This window comes from Puma concolor, chromosome D1 (genome assembly GCF_028749965.1).
Source record: "Puma concolor isolate L17-30 chromosome D1, mPumCon1.1.hap2, whole genome shotgun sequence".
Taxonomy (NCBI): domain Eukaryota; kingdom Metazoa; phylum Chordata; class Mammalia; order Carnivora; family Felidae; genus Puma; species Puma concolor.
In genome coordinates this window covers 75,676,355-75,698,347 of record NC_141676.1, presented here as the reverse complement: position 1 = coordinate 75,698,347, position 21,993 = coordinate 75,676,355, and the positions used below count along the sequence as shown (strand labels likewise).

The window sequence follows — 21,993 nt, the reverse complement described above, 5'->3', positions numbered from 1 at the left end:
GAAAAAGGAGGAAATCTGGGCTGAACAGGGAAGTAAGCCTCAGGTCACCATGTCTCTTTCAAAGGGAGTGCTTCCTGTTGATAACCACATGAAATAAAGCGTAAGGCTGATTCAGGGATTTTGAATAACCATCCTAATGAGCAAAGGAAAATAATTTGCTATCAACTGGTACATTCTGAGGGAAAAAAAACAAAAACACTTTGCCATGGAAAATTTCAAAGAAACGACATAAAATATGTCAGACTTGTGTAGAAGGAAGCGTAGAGTGCCACTTTTTGTGCTGTTTTGGGTGAGGACTACTTCATATTTTAAATCAGACTTAAAATCATCTTCAGAATGTTTTCCTAACCGGGTTGTTGGCTTTCTTAAATATGAAGAACACATTTTTTTGTGTGTGTGGGGGTGGGGGGTGGGCAGGGTAAGGATAGAGGATAAGGAAATTATTTTAGAAGGTGGAAATTTGTAGGTAGAGGCAAAGTAGAAATTATGCAAACTATAAAACTTTGGTGTGCTCCAGTTTAAAGATGAATGAAAATAAAATTTAGAGAACACCCAAGCAAAGATTTCCAGTTTCAGTTCCTGTTTAAATGGGGAAATCCTATGTGCTCTCCCTCACTGCCTGAGACTCACATTTTCCTCAGGGCCTCGTGATGAAAGACATAATCATTTCATGGGCTGAGTGGCATAAAATTTACATAAATTACATATGACATGTAGATTGTGTTTTCTTATTACTCATTTTTTATATCAAAAAGCATTTCTGGCTAGTTTTATGGTTGTAATTTTTTATAATTCTCACTCCTCTGCATGTGTGCACGCGTGCACGTGTGTGTGTGTGTGTGTGTGTGTGTGTGTGTGTGTGTGTGTGTCTCCCTCATCCACTACTACAGTTTCAAATGCTCTGGGCCAGAAAGCTCTAAAGGAGGTAGACAAATGGAAAGCATATCAAGGGGAACTTGAGAGAGAGAGAGTCTGTGAAGTGTTTCTCAGTCCATCAATATGGCGAGCAGCCTCTGGTAGTCACTTCCAGGGCATGTGCTCCCAGTTAAACCAAGATATCACAGGAAACAAGGTTCCCAAAATCTTGCCTGAGTTTTAAAATGAATTTCTGACAAGGGACACAGAATCTAGACCAGCAGTTCACCATCAACCCTCACGCAATTTAATAACCTACCACTTAGGCATCCCATTTCATAAACGACGCCATATCTCTCCCCCAGGGCTCATTTCTCAGGCTCCCTTTTAGCCTGAAAGGTGATTTCATTTCATAGGAAACCATGTCCAATTCATCTGGGGTGAGAGTATCAAATGGTAGGAGTCCATTTTCACTAGCAGCATTCCGTTTAAACAAGATGTGCTTCCTCAGAGCCAGTAACACAACATGCAAAGCCAGAGTATGCTGGTGCAGCAGCGTTAGGCTAAACAAAAGGTGGGGGCAGGGGAGAACACCGCCGAGCTGGTCTGAGTTTCAACAAAGTGGGAAAGTAGAAAAGTCACAGCCTGAGCGTTGCTGCAGGGGTGTGCGGCAGAGATGGTTAAAAGCAAGGTTGTGAACAGCCCACATAACAGATAGTTCATGTCAGGGACATTCCTCTGTGACCATTTTTGGTAAAGACGGGTATACCAGAGTAAACAGAGAGCAGAAGAGGAGGGTTGGATTTCTACTGGGTTCTAAAGTTAAATGTACCAAGTCATAATGTCCTAAAAAGCTTCAAAAATGGGACGAGAGTGAAAATACTTTAAGCCAGCAGCTACTGCTTGCATATTTTGGGCAGCAGGGCATTGGATCATGATTTGGTCAAGTCTTTCTTTAAAGAAGGGTCCAAAGTACCACCATCTCTCCATAATGAGATCCAATGGTGGGTATCACACCACTGTCCTCTTTAGAGACGTTTCCAGGCTCCTCCCCTAGCACACGATTCCATTCCACTCTGTGTGTAATTATAAAAACACCAACCAAAATCTAGTAGTCACCAAGGGGGAAGTGTTATGTGAGAAGCTTCCAAAACACTGAGCTGCTGAATGTCAATGAATTAAGGGAGTCGTTCACAAGCTGTTCATTCAAGTTCAGCATGTACAGCAAACTTAAGGAAAAATGCTAAACACCGATTACGGTTTGATCATGAATAGTTTTCTGTCTTGGAATGAAGCAAGCACAGTATAGGGCCGAAAAGGATATTTACATGGAAGGCAGGAGATGCTGGGTGGAGGTCAGGAAACAGTGGTAGGAAGGAAAATGCCTTCTACAATCTGGTTTAAAATTCATTTTCTTAAAATAATGAATATACAAAGTGTTGTTTAGGCTTTTTATTATTTCCCTGAAACCTCTTCAGATGTGCTTCATGGTCTATGTTGTTGTGACAGAGAAAAGAGAGGGTCATTTGGGAGCAAATTAGGGACAGAGTGCAGAATAGGAGAACTGAAGTATTTGATGTTAATTGAATGATTTTGAGCAAACGCTACTCGAATGGATAAACCGGTGTATTAGAAATGGTAGACAGACATGGCTTCTCTCAGAAGGGATGAATAAGAGTTTTGTGATAAAGAAATACGGCCACTTGATTAGAAAAGACCCAATCTATAGTCAGAGAACAGGCCTGCTGCTAAAGAGTTCACTTGCCCACTTGATCCAATCCTAAGGGATGGCTCCACTGGGGACAAGGTTCAAGAAGGACAGGTGTAAGCTTAGGAGACAGAAGCAGCCCAGAACCCAAAGAACCTATGACAGACTAAGAGCCAAGGTGATCTTTGTATACCTGCAACACAGATAAGTACTTCAGCTAGAGTTGGACCTATGTGCTAGCTTGCACTGTCAGAGAGTTGTTTTCAAATAAAATAAGCAAAGACATTTTAAACGTTTACTCTCGAGAAGAACAACCATTTTTCTAATCGAAGTATCAGGTGAAAAGCTAGCAAAATGGGTGGCAGTGTCCGCCATCAACTGTGGGTCGAGAGGCATTGTTTGAAGTATGTAATAGCGGTGGTCGTTCCATACAGACATTTGCCATCGGGATAAAGATGCGGGGAATGAACTGTGAACCAGATTGCGTGCACATTACAAAGAATGTAAATCAAGGAGCCGCTGGGTTGAATCATAGTCTCCTGAGAAGTGTGAAGATATGTGACAAAGCCACAGAGGATTATGGGTTATTTTTGTTCCCTTCGTTTTCTTTCCCTTTTAACACAGAAAATGAACATGCTGTGCATTGGGCTGTTTAAACACGGAACAGCTGAACTTTATTATGTTTCCTTTTAATTACAGCTTTCTTAACTGGGTTACAAGTGGAGCTTCTGTTTCTGGAAGCTGAGGAGGGTCTAGCTACATAATACTGTAAGCAATGGTCTCTTTGGAGGAACAGAAAAGTGACTGGCAGATCAGTGGTACGGGGGGCCAGACTTGGGAACAAAATCTTGCTTGCTACAGTTTTTGTGAATTCCTATTACAGTGGGAGGAAAACGAAGGAAGTTAAACAACACTCAGGTAGATCTGGAAATATGGAAATGAGGAGACAATACTCTCAGGGGAAAAAGCATGCAGAAACACTCTTTCTGCTTACCTAATGAGAATTCATTCGTTATAGCATTTGTAAGTTGTTAAGTGCTAGGCCAGGACGTCGCATGCTCTGTAACCTTGAGTGTCTGCATAGGTATCTAAATACACTAGGTCTATGATGGAACCAAATCTTGACTCCACTGGAAGAGTCATAGAGTATTTACCTGGGCAAGACCGATAAATACGCCCGACATCTCATCCCAGAGCCATGCTGACAGTGTATGTCAACACTCAACCACAGTATACTGTCAAGTTTCTCAAGCATTGGGAAGCACGATTCCCTCTCTTTTCCCTTTGTGTTAGCTTGCCCAAGGAAGATGCTTAGGCAAGGAGAAAGGGAAGAGAGTGGAGAGTCTGGATGGCCCAGGATAAATAAGCAAGAAATCTCGAAAGTGAGAAGGAAACATCTGAATACAATAAAGAAAACAATAGGTTTTCAGAGAAGGGGAAAGACACTGTCAGCAGATTGAAAAAAAAAAAAAATGACTCTGTTAGATAAGAAAGGATTCTCAAAAGGGGGATTTGGTGGAAAGGGGACCATACTGATACTGAAAGCAACCCCAGCATCTGGAGGAAAGATTTAACTTTGGTGGTGACATAGAGTTGGTGTTTCAAGATGTTGTTGGCTGGATGTGGGGATGGAAATAAAACCACATTCTGTTTGGGCACTGGGCCCAGTAAGCTCAATCTGTAAGAGAAGCTCAGCTAGATGATACCAGATCTACAGTGAAATCTCTGTGGTGGAAGCATCTAGACTAGAGGGACAACCCTGTAGGTCTTCATGTAGAGAACTACTCCATGTACTGATACGGGGAGGATTCTTTAGGAAGAGTATGGCATTTAGAAGCACGAAGGTGGTGAAACATGGAAACTGCTGCTATGTTTTTGATAATGATTTCTGGATGTGGATTTGGAGCAGCCTCCAGGGAGGGCTGTCATCTGTAAACTGCCCCTCTCTTCTTGGACTAGCTCTCATTTTGTCCAAGGGGCTATGGTTGCTATGGCTGGAAAGACACTGGAAGGTCACCCTGACTCTGGGGTCATCTCAAGAGGCATTAGTAGGGTTAATGCATTGGCTGGCTGGAGCATCTCCTCCATCACCATGGTTTATTCCACTCTCCCTGAAGCAATCAACAGAAGCACTGGCAGGAGGAAGGAATGAGGAGAAAAAGACGTTGACCTAAGGGTTAAGAATGAGATTGGATTGGGGTGCCTGGGTGGCTTAGTCGGTTAAGTGGCTGACTCTTGATTTAGACTCAGGTCGTGATCTCATGATTTGTGAGTTCGAGCCCCCTCATCAGGCTGTGAGCTGACAGCACAGAGCCTGCTTGGGATTCTCTCTCTCCCACTCTCTCTGCACCCTCTTCCCAGCTCATGCACACACACACACACACACACACACACACTCTCTCTCTCTCTCTCTCTCTCTCTCTCTCTCTCTCTCTCAAAATAAATAAACATTAAAAAGAGAATGATCATTGATCAACAGAAATGAAAATGCACAATAGCACTAACAATGCGAACATGAAAATGTGCAGGTAATGTTACATGCAGCATTACTAGGCATGCTTACCTCCACCCAATCACACACACACACACACACACACACAGAAATGCTAAGGAATTCCAAACTGACTTGGATATCTGGGGTCAGAGCGTCAGAGAAAGGTATGCTTTGTAGGATTTGTGCTGTGTACAAATAAGGGGTTCCTGGGTGGGTGGAGATGGTAGCAGTTTGTGTTGTGGGGCACGAGGTTGCAGACATGGATCACATGAGGGAGAGAAGCAGTGCTGTGGGGTGTAGAGGTGCTTGTGAACTGGTGCGTCAGGGGAGGAAGGAGGTACGCTGGTGGCTGATGAGAGACAGCAATCCCTCCCACAGCTTAGGACAGCACACCAGGAGCCCTGTTGCCTGTTGAGGGTTGACTGCACTCTTCTCTGGGATATTTAAAAGAAATCAATCATTATTGCACATGCCCCTGGAGGCCTGGTATCAGGGGGCACATGTGCAAACCAAGATGCATTTTCTACAACTCTGACTGGGGGCGGCAGTGAAGGAACCACGAAGGATGACAGCGCAGACAACCAGGTGAGGCACGTGTGCCACCAAGAAAGAAGAAGCTGCATGAGATAATAACTTTGTGGGCTGACAACTAGTGAGAAGATACGGAATCTAAGACATCTTTCCTGGATCAGAAGAGGTTCCACTTCTAATGCATTAAGTGGAGACGAAGAAGGAGTTGAAAGTTCAGAATGATGATGGTCATGTACAGGGATGGCGTGACTAATGCCAACTAAGGAAAGCAAAGACATTCTACCAGCATTCCATAAGATGAAATATGTAGAAAACACGCCCGTTTTGGGGGAGTTCACAGGACCTTCTACTGAGGTTTGGTTGGAGGCCACGGGGCATTCTTTTTCCTGTGCCTCATGAAAACAGATGTGGAATGTTCTAAATGCTTTCTCCAGATCCAGCCATTCCTGGGAACAGAGGTAGGTTCCTGCCCATCCGATCCAGGCAATGACAAATGGAGGGAAATGATTCCCACAGACCAGGTTTCTGGATTCCCGGCCTCCCACAAAGAACCGTGGGAAGTCAGACCCAGCTCAACCCGGTGTCAGATCCAGGGCTGGCACATTCTCCCCGTTCTGTCCTCCAGGCTAGGGGCTGTTTTGTTTCGCCGTCCTCAGCACTGGTTTCCCCTGCACCACCTCTCCCTGCCTATGTGTGGAGGGCAGGGCTGCTGTTCTGCCCTCTCCTTTTGCAGCCTGCTTGCTCATTTTCTTTCAAAGAATTTAAAGGTTGGCTCCCAAGGTCTGTCCTACATGCTTCCGTCTGCTTTCTCTATTCTGTTCTCGTAGGAAGCTCTCACTGGCTATATATCTGGGTTCCATTTCCTGTCTTTACTTTTGTGGATGGCAGCCAGGGACCCCTCTTGGTGGAGCTTTTTGGTCTATGAATGGCACTACCGCGGCAAAACAGAGGTGTTGGGATAAATTTTAATTTATTTTTCAATCGGAAAAGGCCCAAAAACCAACCTACAAAATGATAAAAACAAAACAACAAAAAGCCCATATACCTCAAAAGCAAAGAGAAAAAAATCTTTTTAAAGAAATCAAAACCACCCCTCCCCCCAAATTCAAACCCCATCAAACCTCAAACAAAGGAGTCAGTGGATACGAGTAATGCAATAGTTGTTAGAGGCATGTATGAAATCTGTGGGCTGCACTTCAGCCTGTCACAGGCAGTTATGAAAGATGTAATTTAATTTGCTTAAAAAAAAAAACCGTAAAAGGCAGATTGGATAGCTGTATTTTAGCAAATGTGTTTGCACTAAGGGTACCTTCTGTTGAACAGTTCTGCCCACAAGCTGTCTGTAGAATATAGAACATCTCTCGAGCATGCTTGCCACCTTGAAGCAGGGCAGTCGGGAGCAGAAAAAAAAAAAGAACAGAATGCAGAAAAAAGGTGAAGAAAAAGAGAGAAATGAAGGACAGCAAAGTCTAGTACCATCAATACATTTAGAAATGAGATTAGCCAAGTGTGACAATAGAATTTAAATGACACACAGAAAGACATTAAGATTGCAGTAAATAACATACTATGGAAAATCCAGCCAGAGAGCACTTTCTGTTCAGCTTAGCTACAGAGTTGGAACGAAAGCACAGGTCGATTATTCATTTTACTGGCTCTTTTGCATTCCAGCACTATATATCTTTTCGTCTTAGCACTAATTGTTAGTGTTTTTTTTTTTTTTTAATTTTTAAATTTTTTGTATTTTTTTTTGTTTTTGTTTCTGATTTTTTTTTTTTTTTTTTTTTGCTAGTTACTCCAGTCAATGATTACGTTGGCCAGTACTGCTCTGGGGGACTCAAACTTACCAACTATGTCAAACCACAGAGGGGTGTTAGCTGGCTGCACAGACACCACCCCCACAATCTCGGTGACTCTATCGCTTTCCATTACTGTGAAGTTATAAAACGGCTCATCAAAAGTCAGTGGTATAGGTGAAGGGGGTGGTTTCTTAATCCATTCAATGTGGAGGCGGGCCGTGGAAGATTTCTGTGGGCGCCCATTGTCCACTGCCTTTATCTACTCACACGGAGAGAACAGAGAAAGAGGTCTTAGAGCTCAGTCAGATCCCTGTGGAAATCTAGGTCTGTCACACATCTGTTGTTGGCCCAAGAATCCATCCTCATCAGTGTCAGCAAAGGGAAGGGAGAGTGGATCTGGGGAGAATGAGCTCAGGAATTGGGGGAGACAACTCAGTCACCTGGGGGTCCCACACCGCATTCACCAGAAGGTGATCTGAACCACCGCCAACTTTACAGATGTGGACAACTTGAAAAGCAAAAGTGGCGCTTATCATTTTTAGTGTTTTATGGGCACAGATGATAGTTACATAGACAGGAATAGCTCATTTGTGAGTGTGTGTGTGTGTGTGTGTGTGTGTGTGTGTGTGTGTGTGTATGTGGTTGTGTTGTGCAGCTCCTTCCTTCTGCTTTATTCTGGAGAAGCATTCTATTCACTCAGAATCCCAGGAGGGTGATGGGCTAGGTGTGAGAGAGGCAGCAGCCTTGCTCTAACTGCCTCAGAAGCCTTTGAGTTACACCAACTCTGAAGGGGTGAAGGACTCTCTTGGTGAAAGCATGGGCTCCCAGAGACAGCAGGATAGGGAGGAGGGGTACCAATGACTCTCCTCTGTGATCTTATTTAAGAACTGAAGAAAGCATGTCTCCTCACCCAGCTGTGCAGGGTCAACAGCTATGGTGTCCTGGACTTCAATGAGGGTTCAAGTTCAACAAGCAAAAACCACTAATGGGAAATTTAAAAATGAGTTTTTAAATATCACATATTAAAAATAACATGTATAGGTGCATGGCCAATCATCACAGCCTTTAAAACAGCAATTACTCACAGCACCGAAATGCTATATGTTCATGGATGATCACTTTGCCCCAGAAAATTCCTGTGAGATTGAAGACCCCTTGAAGATACAGGTCTTAGGTCAGGTTTCCTGGGAACAGAGCTTGAGACAGCGATTTGAGTACATGTCATTTTATGGGTTGGGGAAGTGTTCTCAGGAGAAAGGGACTGAATGAAGCAGATGAACAGAGAAAGATGGTAAGTAAAGGCGTGGTCTCAGTTGAAATTTAATCTCAGCTTGATCCCATGGGGAGTTCTGAATCATCAATCCCACCGCTGTGTTGGAGACATCTGGAGGCAAGGGGCTAGACTTTTGTGTCAGTTATTCATTGGGAATGGGCTGCTGGGCTGGGGCGGGAGTGGAGAATCTCCTGGGACAAGAAGTTTAGCCAAGGAGGATTGTCTCAAGAAGGGGGCATCTGTGAGCCCTTAGCAGCCAACACGCACAGCAGTTGGGGCATAGCTGCCCCAGCCTGGTAAAGGGGATCTGTATGAGGCACCAACAGTTTCTACTATAGTCCATTCAGTCCTTAAAGACTCCCATTGTCAAATCTCACACAACTATAGTAGCACACATTATATCAGAGCTACTAATGGCAGACACAGAGCTAGTATTTTATTATCCACTTTTCTCTGCCCACTGTTCTGAGTATGTTATTGAGTAGGGAAAGAAAACCAAATCCACACCATAAGAATGAACAGACAAATCAAGGGACTCAGACCATCCTTTAAAATCATAAAGGACTGACTTTATACAGCAGAGAAGGCTGCAAACTAAGAGAAGGACAGCAGATGGTTCTAACTCTTGACCAACTCTTGTTGGGACCCTGGAAAGTGCCCATCACTTGTAAGGATGACCAGTCCCCTTTCTGGCATAGGTGCTATATTTCTAAAGTGGTTGGGGGTGGCGGGAGCAGGCTGGCATTTTAGATACAGGAATTTAAATCTCTATTTGAGATAGTGCTCATGTTTTTTGTTTTTGCTTTTAATTTTCTAATGGCAAAAAATGTAGTCATTTTTTAACTTAAGCGTTTTCATTTTTTTTGCAGAACAAACATAGCTGTGGTCTGTGTCTCACAATTTACACAGCTAAATTCATGTCCTATCACACTGTCAACAATTACAAGAGTTGTTTCTTTGGGAAGTGTTGGGGACACATTGAGTGACTGATATGTTGAGTGGTGGATGTGATATTTCACTCTGCTATTCCTCTACCCTCAGTTTCTATCTATGCTGAGTACCTTAAAATGATGTAAGGCTACAGGAAGTGTGGTTGAGTACAGACTGTGTACTGGGAATGGGGGAGGTTTGCTGACAGGATACAACCAAAGGAAATGATCTCATTATTTAAAAATATCACTGAGGCAGAAAGCAGCCTTCCAAACTTGTTACTCTAAACTATTACTCTAAAGATTTATTACTCAAAGGGATATACATGAATAAGAAAGTAACTCCCACCCCCCCATGCATGTTATTGAGGTTCAGAAAAATCTTACCGTTAGGATGTCATAACTCCCTGCTGTAAACTGCTTTCTGGAAGAAACCATGCCAGTTTTAGGGTCAATAAAAAACTTTCCATCATCATTCCCATCCACGATACTGTAGGAGATTTCTGCATTGGGGCCCTCATCTCTATCAAACGCAAAAGCCCTGTAAATGGGTTCTCCCCTCTTCTTTCGATCACGTTCTGGCAGCTTGATCTGGTAGACCTTCTCTGGGAACTGGGGCTTATTATCATTTTCATCCAAAACCTGAACCACCACCCAAATGGTGGACTGTTTTGGAGAGGAACCGCCATCTGTCACAGTCACCTGAGTTTTGAAAGAGAAAGCAGTTTGCAATCAGAACGGAGAAAAACTTTTCTTGCCACTCTTCCCTCTGCCCACCCCACAAAAGGTCTCTCCTATGCCTTAGGGCATCTCAACTTTTCTTATTCCCGTATAGTTCATGGTCAATGCATAACTTTTCATAGTTCATCCGTAAAAGTAAGGATTGCCCTACATCAAGTAATGGAAATCATTGCTGAAAGGGCAAGAGGGAGGCAGAGCTCCCATTGTGCTGTGGTGTGGAGAGGGGGAAAAATACGATTGACTTTACAAAATGTACCGCTTGTATAAGCTTAGTGGACATAAAATATGCCCCCCTAAGAGACACAAAAAGCAATATATAATCATTATTATATGTTAACCAGTGGGTATTTCTTCTAATTCTTGGACAATGGTATCACCATCTAAATTCTTTCAGTATTCACTTCCTTTTCTTTTTCCGTTTCCATGGTCATGTAAAATTTGTGAGTTTTACATTGTCACTGTACAAAAAGAAAACTGAGCTATACGCTTCATAATTTTGATGGCTCATTGTAAGTGCATTTGACAGTCACAATATATTTTTAACAGTAGCAAAATAATTTTTTTTTCTTGGCTCTGGGAAACCCGAGGGGGATGGACACTTCTTCCCACATCTCTGAGATGCTATTCTTATGAGTATCTGGGAAGACCAAGAAAGAGGAACGAATGAAGAGCAGGTATATAAAGAATTTACATGGCCTATGTAAAGTCTTTGAGTCTTAGTGTGAATAATATTTTTGGGCATAGTGGTAATAGTTACTATCATATTAATAATTGTACGTGTAGATGGTGACACAGTTAATAAAGCACTCTTGCATGCGCTGTATCATTCACTTTCCCAAACACCCTCTTCAGGAAGTGGAGGTTTATTTGTTTCCACAGATGAGTAAATAGATGTCCCATTGCTACTAAGTGCCAAGCCAGATATTATTCAATTTTTCGCAATTCTTAATATTCCATGTGACCACAAACCTGGAAGAACCTATATTTCGTCTTTAAATCATTACCTGGAATAAGACAGCTTACTACATCAAAATATATATTGGGAGGCTAGAAGGAACATAAAGACGTACTCGGCACCAATAAGAGAAAAACAACAGTGAATCACAGCACCTGGTCATCCAGTTTTTCACCTAATAAAGCAACTGACAGGAATAATGGAAACAAAGGCCAAAAATGTGGGAAAACAAATTAAAGGCTTTTTGCAAAATGGGACGGCAATCTAGTTTAGTTTCTCTTACAAGCCGCCTAGGAGAACGGCTTTAATAGACTTAAGATAAATTTTCATAGGAGGTCTTGCTTTCTTTGAAAAATCAATCAAGTTTCCCTCTAAAGTTATTTTCCCAATTGGTTTGTTATGTTTCACAAAAGAAACACGTCAGGACCAATATGTGCCAGGGCTGAATTTTGACTCTTGAGATTTTCCCGGACACACTGAGCTCTTAAAGAGGCACATTCTGCCATTGCTGCTGAAGTAAAATATTATACTCCCGGGTGAGTTATGTTGACCAAAACACACTGATTTCTTGGCCGCTCAGCTTCTCTGCTTCTCTTTTCGCCTCGAACAGCCTCTTTCCAAATCCAGACAACTCCCACTGCCTTCACTGTGCACAAAATCACCTCCTTGTTTTTCCATAAATGCCCTGCAGCAGGCTCTGTGAGGGGCTCTGGGGCTATGCTGGGGCCAGGGGGCTGCCAAGGAAAGGAGAGAGACCTTCTTGGCTGTGTTCACACTCACTTGAGGATCCTGCTGCGGTAAAAACGCTTTCTTTTGGAGGACAGCTGGATTTGCAAACCCAGACCCTCTGGTGTCTGCTTACAGGCCTGGAAGGCTGGTAGCCACACAGCTGTGGGCCCCGCCTCACCTCAAGCACCCAGCTGTTTTGCTCCCTCAGCCCATGCAGGCATCCTGTAACTCCCCCATCTCCTTATCCACAGTTTCTTCCACCACCTACAGCTGATCCTTCCCCAGTACGTACTCTTGTATCCTAGTCTCCTTCCCCATACCAAACCAACATGTTCAACTACTTACTAGCAATCTGTTCTCTGGACCTCTTACCCCCAATACCCCAAAAGTCACCGACTGAAATCATTACCCTCAACCTTCCCCTTCTCCTATTTTCATTCTCAGTGAATGATATTCCTACCTACTCACATCCTGGGCTGTCCCAGAACCCTGGGCATCCACCTAGAGTCTCTGCTCTAACTATCAGCATCCAACCAAGCTTGGAGGCAAGCAGGTATCTCTCACGTGCACGTTCCTGGCCATGCTGCCCCAGGACAGGCCTCCTCTGCAGCTTGTTTGGATCACCACAGTAGCCTGCTGAGTTCCCTGCCTCCATCCTTGTTGTAAAGTGTTATTGCTGCCTTAAAAATTTGATCATGCCACTGACCTTGTATGACACCCTTCAGGGGCTCCTTGAGGACAAGGATCTGGCCAGACTTATTAACATCTTGTATCATCCACCGCTTTCAGCCTCTATACCCAGTTACAATGTGAGCCTGGGAGGTTCCGAGGTCGTCATGTTTCTACACCACTATTCCACTCACAGCTGTTTGTCCCACGGAATGCCCAGTCTTGGGAATATACCTGACTCATTCTAGAAGCTGCAATTCAAATACTCCTTCTGTGAAGTCATTCCTGCTTCCTGCAGACAGATGGAGGCGTTCCCACCATGTTCCCAAAACACTGAGTGCATAACTCTAGGACACTAATTATCATCTGCATTTTCTTTTTTTTAAAAAAATATTTTTTAAATGCTTATTTATGAGAGAGACAGAGTGTGAGGGGGGAAGGGCAGAAATAGAGGGAGACACAGAATCTGAAGCAGGCTCCAGGCCCTCAGATGTCAGCACAGAGAATGGCACAGGGCTTGAACTCACCAACTAGAAGATCATGACCTGAGCCAAAGTCAGATACTTATTGACTGAACAACCCAGGCACCCCCCCTTTCCTCTTTCTTCCCCTCCTCCTCTTCCCTCTTCTTCTTTTTTAAGTTTACTTATTTATTTTGAGAGAGACAGAGACAGCACGAGTTGGGAGGCACAGAGAGAAGAGAGAGAGAGAGAATCCCAAGCAGGCTCCATGCTGCCAGTGTAGAGTCTGATGTGGAGCTCGAACCCACGAAGCCATGAGATTATGACTTGAGCTGAAACCTAGAGTTAGATGCTCAACTGACTGAGCCTCCCAGGCACCCCTATCAACTGCATTTTTCAAGTCTCTGTTTCCTGTTGGTCTCCACTCAATCCTTCTAGAACAACCCTGGGTCAGGGACTCTTATTCATTGTTGTGTTCTGGCACCTGGTATAGCCCTAAGTGCCAAATAAACATCGTTAAATGAAATTAAGAATTAATTTACCCCAAACTTGTCCCTAAGATAATAAGTGGAGAGAACATTTAGACACTGAAGAGTCTGTTTCTTCATCTGAAGGAAATTAAGACTGATAACATGATCTCCTAAGTGCTTCTTGCTTTGAGTCTGTGAATGGAGGTCGGGTGGAACTAGACACAATTTTAACCCTGCACCATGGGGTTCATACCCACCCTGCATCACTGAGAACACTACCAATCCCATGATTACCCATAATGATTTCTAGCCACTTCCAAAATCGTGCTGGTCATTGCGAACACATATCTACAATCTACTGAAGTGATCTACTCATGTATTTGGCTCTTTCAGTATGCTGTGAGCCACTCAGAGTCAGGGAGTCTGTCTTTTTCATCTTTGCTGGAACCTGGTGTATTCTTGATAATGCTTGCTGAACTGAACTACATCATTTCTGACCTCAAAGTCTTCATTTCCATTTTTATTTCTCTAGACCCACTCATGTGTCCAGCTACGTTTGTACCTGGAATAGGAATCGTTAATGATTCAATCAGTCTTTTAGGCTTCATACTTGATGTTGCCTTAGGCCTCAACCCACCAGGTGGAATTCGTCTATATGGGAAAGGAGTAACAGCACTGGAGATTAAAGCAAAACTAACTGAGATAAATCCCCACCATCTACTCCTCTGCATCATTTTCCATTAATTAGCTATTGTTTTGAAACTATCCCTTCTTGCCACAATCTGACAGGGAATACTGAGTCATCTCAACCTGGATTTTCTGTTCTCACCATTGATCAATAATCAGTGGTTCAGCAATTAATCAAAAACCCGAAAGATTAATTTCTTCAGGTGCTTCTGGCTAGCACCTAACAAAAGGAATCACAAATAGTTCACTACCACTTTAAAGTACAGTACAGCCCATTTCATTTTTCTCTCATGCCCTTGGGGTTTGTGTCTATCAGGCAGAACCAGAGGAAATCAACAGGACCCAGTGGAGTATAACAATAAAACCATAAAGAGGAACATGTTTATAAGCCTATCTCTGGAAGATGCAAAGCTTTATAAAACGAAAAATGGATGGACATTGAGAATTCTGGAGTTATGGCAGCTGGTGGAAGGCCAGGCTTCTTACTCACTGAAATTACTTGATGTATTTATATTTGCTCTCTCTCTCCCCATGGTAGAATATACGCATGGAAGCTGCCTGAGTGTGGAGACCTTGTGTCTTGTCCACTGCTTTGTCACCAGTGATTATTGAGAGTTTCTGAAAATATATTTAATATTTCTAAAATGGAGAGTTCAATTCTGGCATTCTCCTTACCTATTAATTCATCATAAATGGCTATTTCCAGGCCATTACCCTTAGCGTTGTACACCTCTCTTCAGGGATTACATATCCCCCTTCCTATACTTTATATTTATTCTTGACATTTTATCATCAGATATATATTTCATTCATATTCTTATTTATTGCATGTCTTCCTCCATCAGCATATGAGCTCCATAAAGCATAGATTTTCATCTATTTTGTTCAGAGATGTATTCCTAGTGCCTGCCACAATAGATGCAGTAGGTATTCAACAGATATTTATTAAATAAATGAAATATTCATCCGGTGCCTTCTAGTTACAAAACTCTTTTCAAGGTACATTGGGAGATAAACCAACCAACGAACCAATCAACAGAAAACATGGATTCATACTAAATTTACCCTTCCCACAGGCCCCAGATCCTATTCCATACCTGCAATCATTTGGCCTCTGTTTGGATATTTTCAGTAAGACCAAGTCAATGCCTTATGAAGCAGCTCATTTGTTGTCTGATAGGTTTGCTTTATTCAAAGCTCTTTTTTAATAGCGAACCCGAATCTACCTGAATCATTAGCCTAGACCGTTCGCAGCTTCCCATAGACTAGTTTTCCTGTTTTTAAAATTATACAGGAAAAATCAAATTCCTCTTCCACATTTTCCCAGTTATCTACTACTATGTAATGCAAAACCAAGTGGCTTAAATAACCATAATGCTTTTATTATCTCTCCTGATTTCAGGGGTTGAGTGGGGAAGTTCTTACTTGGAGTTGCTCGTGCAATCACAGTCACAGGGAACTGGGCCTGAAGTCATTGGACACTTCTGTTGGGTGATGGTAGCCATTGGCTGGGACAATAGTGCTTCCTTGCAGCATGGTGGCTGGATTCTAGGAGCAAGTAGGCTAAAGGACAGAAAGTGGCAAGTGCCAGTTTCTTAAGGCCTGGGCCCAGAAACTGGCACAGCATGACTTGATCCACTTTTTTTTTTTCTTTTAAGCTTATTTATTTATTTTGAGAGAGAGAAAAAGCATGAGTGGGGGAGGGGCAGAGAGAGGGAGAGAGAATCCCAAGCAGGCTACGCACTGTCAGCTTGGAGCCCAATGTGAGGCTCAAATTCATGATCCATGAGATCATGACCTGAGCCAAAGTTGGATGCTGAAACTACTGAACCACCCAGGTGCCCCACTTGATCCACATTCTATTGGCCAACAGTCCCAGAGTCCAGATTTAAGCAGGGTGGGCGGTGGGGGCATAAACCTCACATCTAGCTGCACGAAGGGTTAAATAATTACCTAATTTGGGGGGGGGCACATTTTAAAACTGCCATACTCATAAAATTCATAGGGCTATTTCAGAATCCTCATTTCAGACTGAAAAGCTCTAATTTATATAATCATCTCTCAGGTCATTCATTGCATATAATGAGTTGTTATTCACTACACTGGTTACCTCTTTCAGTATGTTTTCCTAGATATCAGCTTGCTTCTTGAAATACAATGGCCAGGACAAAACAATGAAACAACAACATACCACACTTACTCAGGCCTGTGCAAACTACCTCCACTGTACTAGAGACAATCTCACCTCTATTTATTCCGTCTGTGATCATGTATAGTTGTGGGGGTGGGGGGCAGCACACAGCTCTGTGATATGAAAGAATTAAACCATTTAGGTCTTTTTCTTGTCAAAAACAATAAACTATTAAGTGTGTGGTTTGTTTTGGGGCGGAGCTAAGAGCAGAGTTTTCTAAATGTCCCTATTAAATTTCATCTTACTGGAGGGGCGCCTGGGTGGCTCAGTCGGTTGAATGTCCGACTTTGGCTCAGGTCATGATCTCACAGTTTGTGAGTTTGAGGCCCGCATCCGGATCTCTGCTGTCAGCTCAGAGCCTGCTTCAGATCCTCTACCCCTTCTCTCTCTGCCTCTCCCCTGCTTGTACTCTCTCTCAAAAATAAATAAACATTAAAAAGTTATTATTCAGGAGCTCACCAAGCAGCAAGGACCAACTGAGAGAGGCACACCTCTTGCTCCTTTAACTGTTCCTTTGTTTCCTTTAATTCCTTTAATCATTCAAACAATCTCATGAGATAGGTACTATTATTAAACCTATTCAATAAAGAAACTGAATTTATGAATTTGTCCTAGGTCACAGTGCTCATAAGTGGCAGAGTTTGTTTTAAACCTGGCAGTTTGTTTCTCTAAACAAGGGATGGGCAAACTATAGTCCATGGATCAAACCTGGCCACTCGTTTTTGTAAATAAAGTGTTATTGGGATATAGCCACGCCCACTCATTAACATATCACCTATAGTTGCTTTCCTGCGATGAAAGCATAGTTGAGTGGTTGTGACAGAGTCACAAAGTCTAAAATACTTATTATTCAGCTCTCTATGTAAAAAAATTTGCTGACCTCTTTTTTTTTATGTTTAGTTATTTTGAGAGAGAGAGACAGAGAGAGAAAGCAGGGGAGGGGCAGAGAGAGAGAAAGAGAGAGTAGATCCCAAACAGGCTCCACACTGTCAGCACAGAGCCCAATGTGGGGCTCGATCTCAGGACCATGGGATCATGATCTGAGCTGAAATTAAGAGTCAGATACTTAACAAAGGGGAGCCACCCAGTGCCCCTTGCTGACCTCTGTTGTAAACCTTACGTTATGTTCTGCTGCCTCTTTTGCCTGCTTTGCTCAGTCCTTTGCATGGTAATTTATATATATATATATATATATATATTTTTTTTTTTTACAGGAACCTGGAAGACATTGCCACTTCTATTCCACAGCTAGAGACAGTGAAGCTCAGAAGTTAAGGAACTTTTGCAAGGCCACTCAGCCAGTAAGTGACAAAACACAGGTTCTCACCCAAGTCAATTTGGCGTCACAGCTCATGCTCTTTTCCCTAACCTAAACAGCCTATGTAGAAGCATCTGGTAACCATCTGTTGAAAATTCCCTCCCCAAACATGGCTGTGGATCAACACCAAGCTTGTAGCGGTGCTTCGAGAGTCAAGCTTTTCCCTCCTTTGAAAACTGGGACCATCTTTGACTGTCTCTGGTCTTTTGGCACCTTTCCTGTTCTCCTCAATTGCTTAAAAACTGCCACGAGGTCTTGGGTGGCAGCTGTGACTTCTTCCAGCTCTCTGACTTAACACCCAAACTTATGTAGTGCAGCTGCATCTTCTGCTATTTTCTTACACTTCTACATCTTTAGTCCCCGCTCAAAATCTGCTCTACCCTTCTCCCTAATAAAGGAGCTGGGAGGCAGGAGGGAGGGGGGGGGGCTTTCACTTCCCTGCTATCTCTTCTTATCAGGCCCTCAAGTCATTACTCTGGGCAGGCCCTCTTCTAAGTGCTTAACAGATACTAACCCATTTATCCTCACATGAGTCCTGGGGGAAGCAGGGAGGGGGTGATTATTTCATACTATGGGTTAGAAACAGGCACAAAAAGGTGATGGAAGTGGATTCAACCTGATCCAGAGTCTGTGCCCCCAACCATTACCCTATGCTGCATCTTTCCTAAATGCTTGCCCCAACTAGTGGGTGTGGCCACATTCTTCTTCCTCTGAACACAGTTCAAACATGCCCTATCAATGCTCTCAGCACATCCTAGCAAGACACCAACAGTTTACTCTTCATGTTGCAGGTGGGACCTCAGCACGTCGGAGATGGGGCACGGTTACTACCGATCCATCTGCCATTGTCTAGGTTGATCACACCCCAAATGCGGTGTCTTTCGGCATTCACGCTTGGCTGCTGCATACTTTCTCCCTATCCTGGCAACGCTCCTTCTTCTGAGTCTCCTGATTTCCAGGAGCTATTTTGCACCTGATACTCTTCTAAAGCAGAAGACAAAGCTCAAAGGTATTTATTTTTCCCTCCTCCATCTCATGATCAAACGTCTCAAGGCCTACCTAATAGATTTGTGTAAGGAAGAAATCTAAAGGTAAAGCCATTTAAACTAAGGCAGAGCTTCCAACCACATGTAACAAATAAGTTTCAGATATACTGTGATATTGAACCTCCTAACTCTTGGGTAGATGAGTGTGACCTCATACAGCTGGACCCCCACGGCTGGTGATCTCTGGCTGGGGTTAGCCTTTCTCTTAACCTAGAAGTATTGTACACATATAATCATTTTCTGTGTGCACCATAACGGGATAAAGGTTATGAGGCCCCGTAACAAATTACTAATAACATTATCCTTTCTTGGATCTGATTGTATTTTAAAGCAATATGCCTAGGGAGGTCACTGGATCCAGAGGACACACTCTCTGTGCATAGGATTTTATGTTATTATTATTATTTTTAGAAAGTTTATTTATTTTGAGAGAGAGAGAGCACATGTGAGCAGGGGAGGGGCAGAGAGAGAGGGACCGAGTGAGAATCCCAAGCAGGCTCTGTACTGTCACCCCAGAGCCCAAAGTGGGGCTTGAACTCATGAACTGTGAGATCATGACCTGAGCTGAGATCAAGACTTGGATGCTTGACTGATTGAGCCATCCAGACGCCCCTCTATGCATAGAATTTTAGATGCTATGGCTGTTGACAATTAATTCCAGTGAGGATGCTCACCTATTTTCACTATTTTCTTACAAGACCAGTTATGGGTAGCAATGTTCTTACTCTTTATGTCTCCATTCTTTGTAACCACACAGGTAGGCAAACAGATGAAGGGACTGAGTGTTGAATATTTTCTTATCCCTATGACATTCTCACATGCACCAAAGAGCCTCAGAGTAAAGGAAAACTTGCCCCTATTATAATCGGGAAAGTATAGAGTCACTAGACTTGAAGAGAACTCATGAGTAAGTGAGAATTTAGATAGTATTCTGGTTCATTCCACTTGCTTTACAGATGAAGAAACAGGTCTAGACAGATGGGCTTCTTAGACCAACATCATATTACCAGCAATAACCTTAATCTTTCCAAGACATTGGTTCCAGGATTCCAAGCTGCCTTTTGAGCTTTAAATGAGGCCTACTGTTCATACCTTCTCAGCTGTGTGATTTCAATATTGCACAGGTTTAATTTAGGTATTTTTCAGAATGCTAAACCCTTTAAAAAAGGAAGAAATGTGTCTAGAGTAGATGTTATGTTTAGTTTTTATGTTTACTTTTTATCTTCAAAATGTTTCACAAACATTAAATACTTAATCCTCCCACGATAGCAGAGAAGTTGAAAACAACTTTATCTCCTCTCCACAAGCAGAGAATAGAGAAACGACCTTCTCAAAGTTTTACTCAGGGGTTGATATTAACGTGGCGGCTGGAATTCAGACCTGTCTGCTGGTGGGCTCAGACAGCTGCATTGCTGGAAAGGCAAGTGCTTCCTGCCATTTCTAGAAAGAAAACTACGTACAAACAGTAAATTAAAGGGTAGGTCTCTAAGGAGGAACAACTCTTAAAGATAAACCTTCTGAAAGGTGAAGTCACTGAACTAAAATTAACCTGTACTATCACCCATATTTTCCATGGAGGGAAGGAAATAAAAAGCCAGGTTTAAACCACCTGCCCTTGGCTTTATTCCATGTGATTTCTCTTATTTGACCCATAATTTGGCATTAAGAAATCACCTGAAGATGGATAGGTCCTCCAGTCACTTACCATCCTGCCTTCCCCATCCCACGCTGCTGTCCCCTAGGTACAGTTGAGGGACATATTCTCTGGGCGGTGGAATATTCATGTCCCTGCTATTTCCAGTTTCAGGAAGTTAGATATTTCAGGACGTGTATGCTTACTGGGTTGAATACCTTTGTGGACTGGCTTATTTTACATACTTCATTAGAAATAAGAAAAAGGAAGGGATGACGAATGAAAGTAAACAAGGAAATGCAGTGCGTGGGTGTCTCAGTCGGTTAAGCATCCGACTTTGGCTCAAGTCATGATCTCCTGGTTCGTGAGTTTGAGCCCCGCGTCCGGATCTGTGGTGACAGCTCAGAGCCTGGACCTGCTTCAGATTCTGTGTCTCCCTCTCTCTCTCTCTTTCTGACCCTCCCTGACTCACACTCTGTCTCTCTCTCTCAAAAGTAAATAAACATTAAAAAAATTAAAAAAAAAAAAAAAAAAAGAAAGGCAGGCATGGAGGCAATGTCATGGGAACAGGTGAATCTAGGAGGCACGGGGTGGGGGGTAGCTTTTTGAAGAGAATTGGGGTGCATTCCCTTCTGTGTATGGAAGGACATTTGCAAAGGCATGGAAACAAGAAAATTTATTCACTAAATGCTACAATTAGCAATCTTTGGGGAACAGATGATATAAATCTGATGAGAGTTTACTCTAAACTATCTTCCAGAAAGTTCATTTGTCCTAAACAGTTAAAAACACAAACCAGAGGTGCTCTGTGATCTACGGAACCATGGAACCTAGGTCTTGGGGCCACTGAACTGTGTCATTCATTATTGCCATCTCTCTCTTCGCCCAAGCTGCCACTATTGGGGAATCTTAGGACAAAGTCTGCCCATGATCCACCCAGAGATCCCTGCTGAGCACTCGTGGTCTGTCTTCGGCAGGGCATGGATTCCCGCAAGTCTGTGAGCCACTCCATGGGCTAGTCTACACTATCACATAGTGGGTCCTCAATAAATGTTTGTTGGTTGGAGGCATGTGTGACCCTCGCATCTCAAGACAACAAAGGTACCTTTTCATTGCCATGTTTAGACCCAGCCATTTCTAAATGGCAGCTTTTTAAGAAAGATCCTTGACCAATTCACTTTGGTAGTGGCTGCTAAGATTATAGCTTTGTCCAAATCTCTTCTTTGCACTTCAGGAAATAAAGCATTTCCCAGCCTGACATCTCTTAAAGCTTTTTTGCCTGCAGAGAGGTATACATCAGCTACTAATCTCATCACATTTCCATTTCCTTCCAGGCTCATCTGCTCATCATTTTCTATTCATAAAACTTGCTTGATTCTAATCTTTCCTATCAGCAGGAACTAAACACCTCCTCAAAGTTTCTTTAGAATGATGGTGATTACCACACATGTGCTAACTCACCCTTTCAAACAGATGGGTCCAATCTATGTGCTCACATGTGGGC

General features: G+C 43.0%; 1 protein-coding gene across 4 annotated transcripts in view; it reads right to left on the bottom strand.

Annotated features, from left to right (window-relative positions):
• The window catches only part of FAT3 (FAT atypical cadherin 3), a 674,764-nt gene that overhangs the window by 120,923 nt on the left and 531,848 nt on the right, over positions 1-21,993 (bottom strand). For 2 of the 4 annotated variants that reach the window (XM_086678557.1, XM_086678555.1), the window contains exons 5-7: positions 9,977-10,291; positions 7,436-7,646; positions 6,898-6,966 (exon numbers count right to left, since the gene is read on the bottom strand). In XM_086678557.1, the coding sequence (XP_086534683.1) occupies positions 6,898-6,966; positions 7,436-7,646; positions 9,977-10,291 (595 nt within the window). The remainder of the gene's footprint in view (positions 1-6,897; positions 6,967-7,435; positions 7,647-9,976; positions 10,292-21,993) is intronic. The other 2 variants (XM_086678554.1, XM_025928002.2) reach the window with 1 other exon arrangement.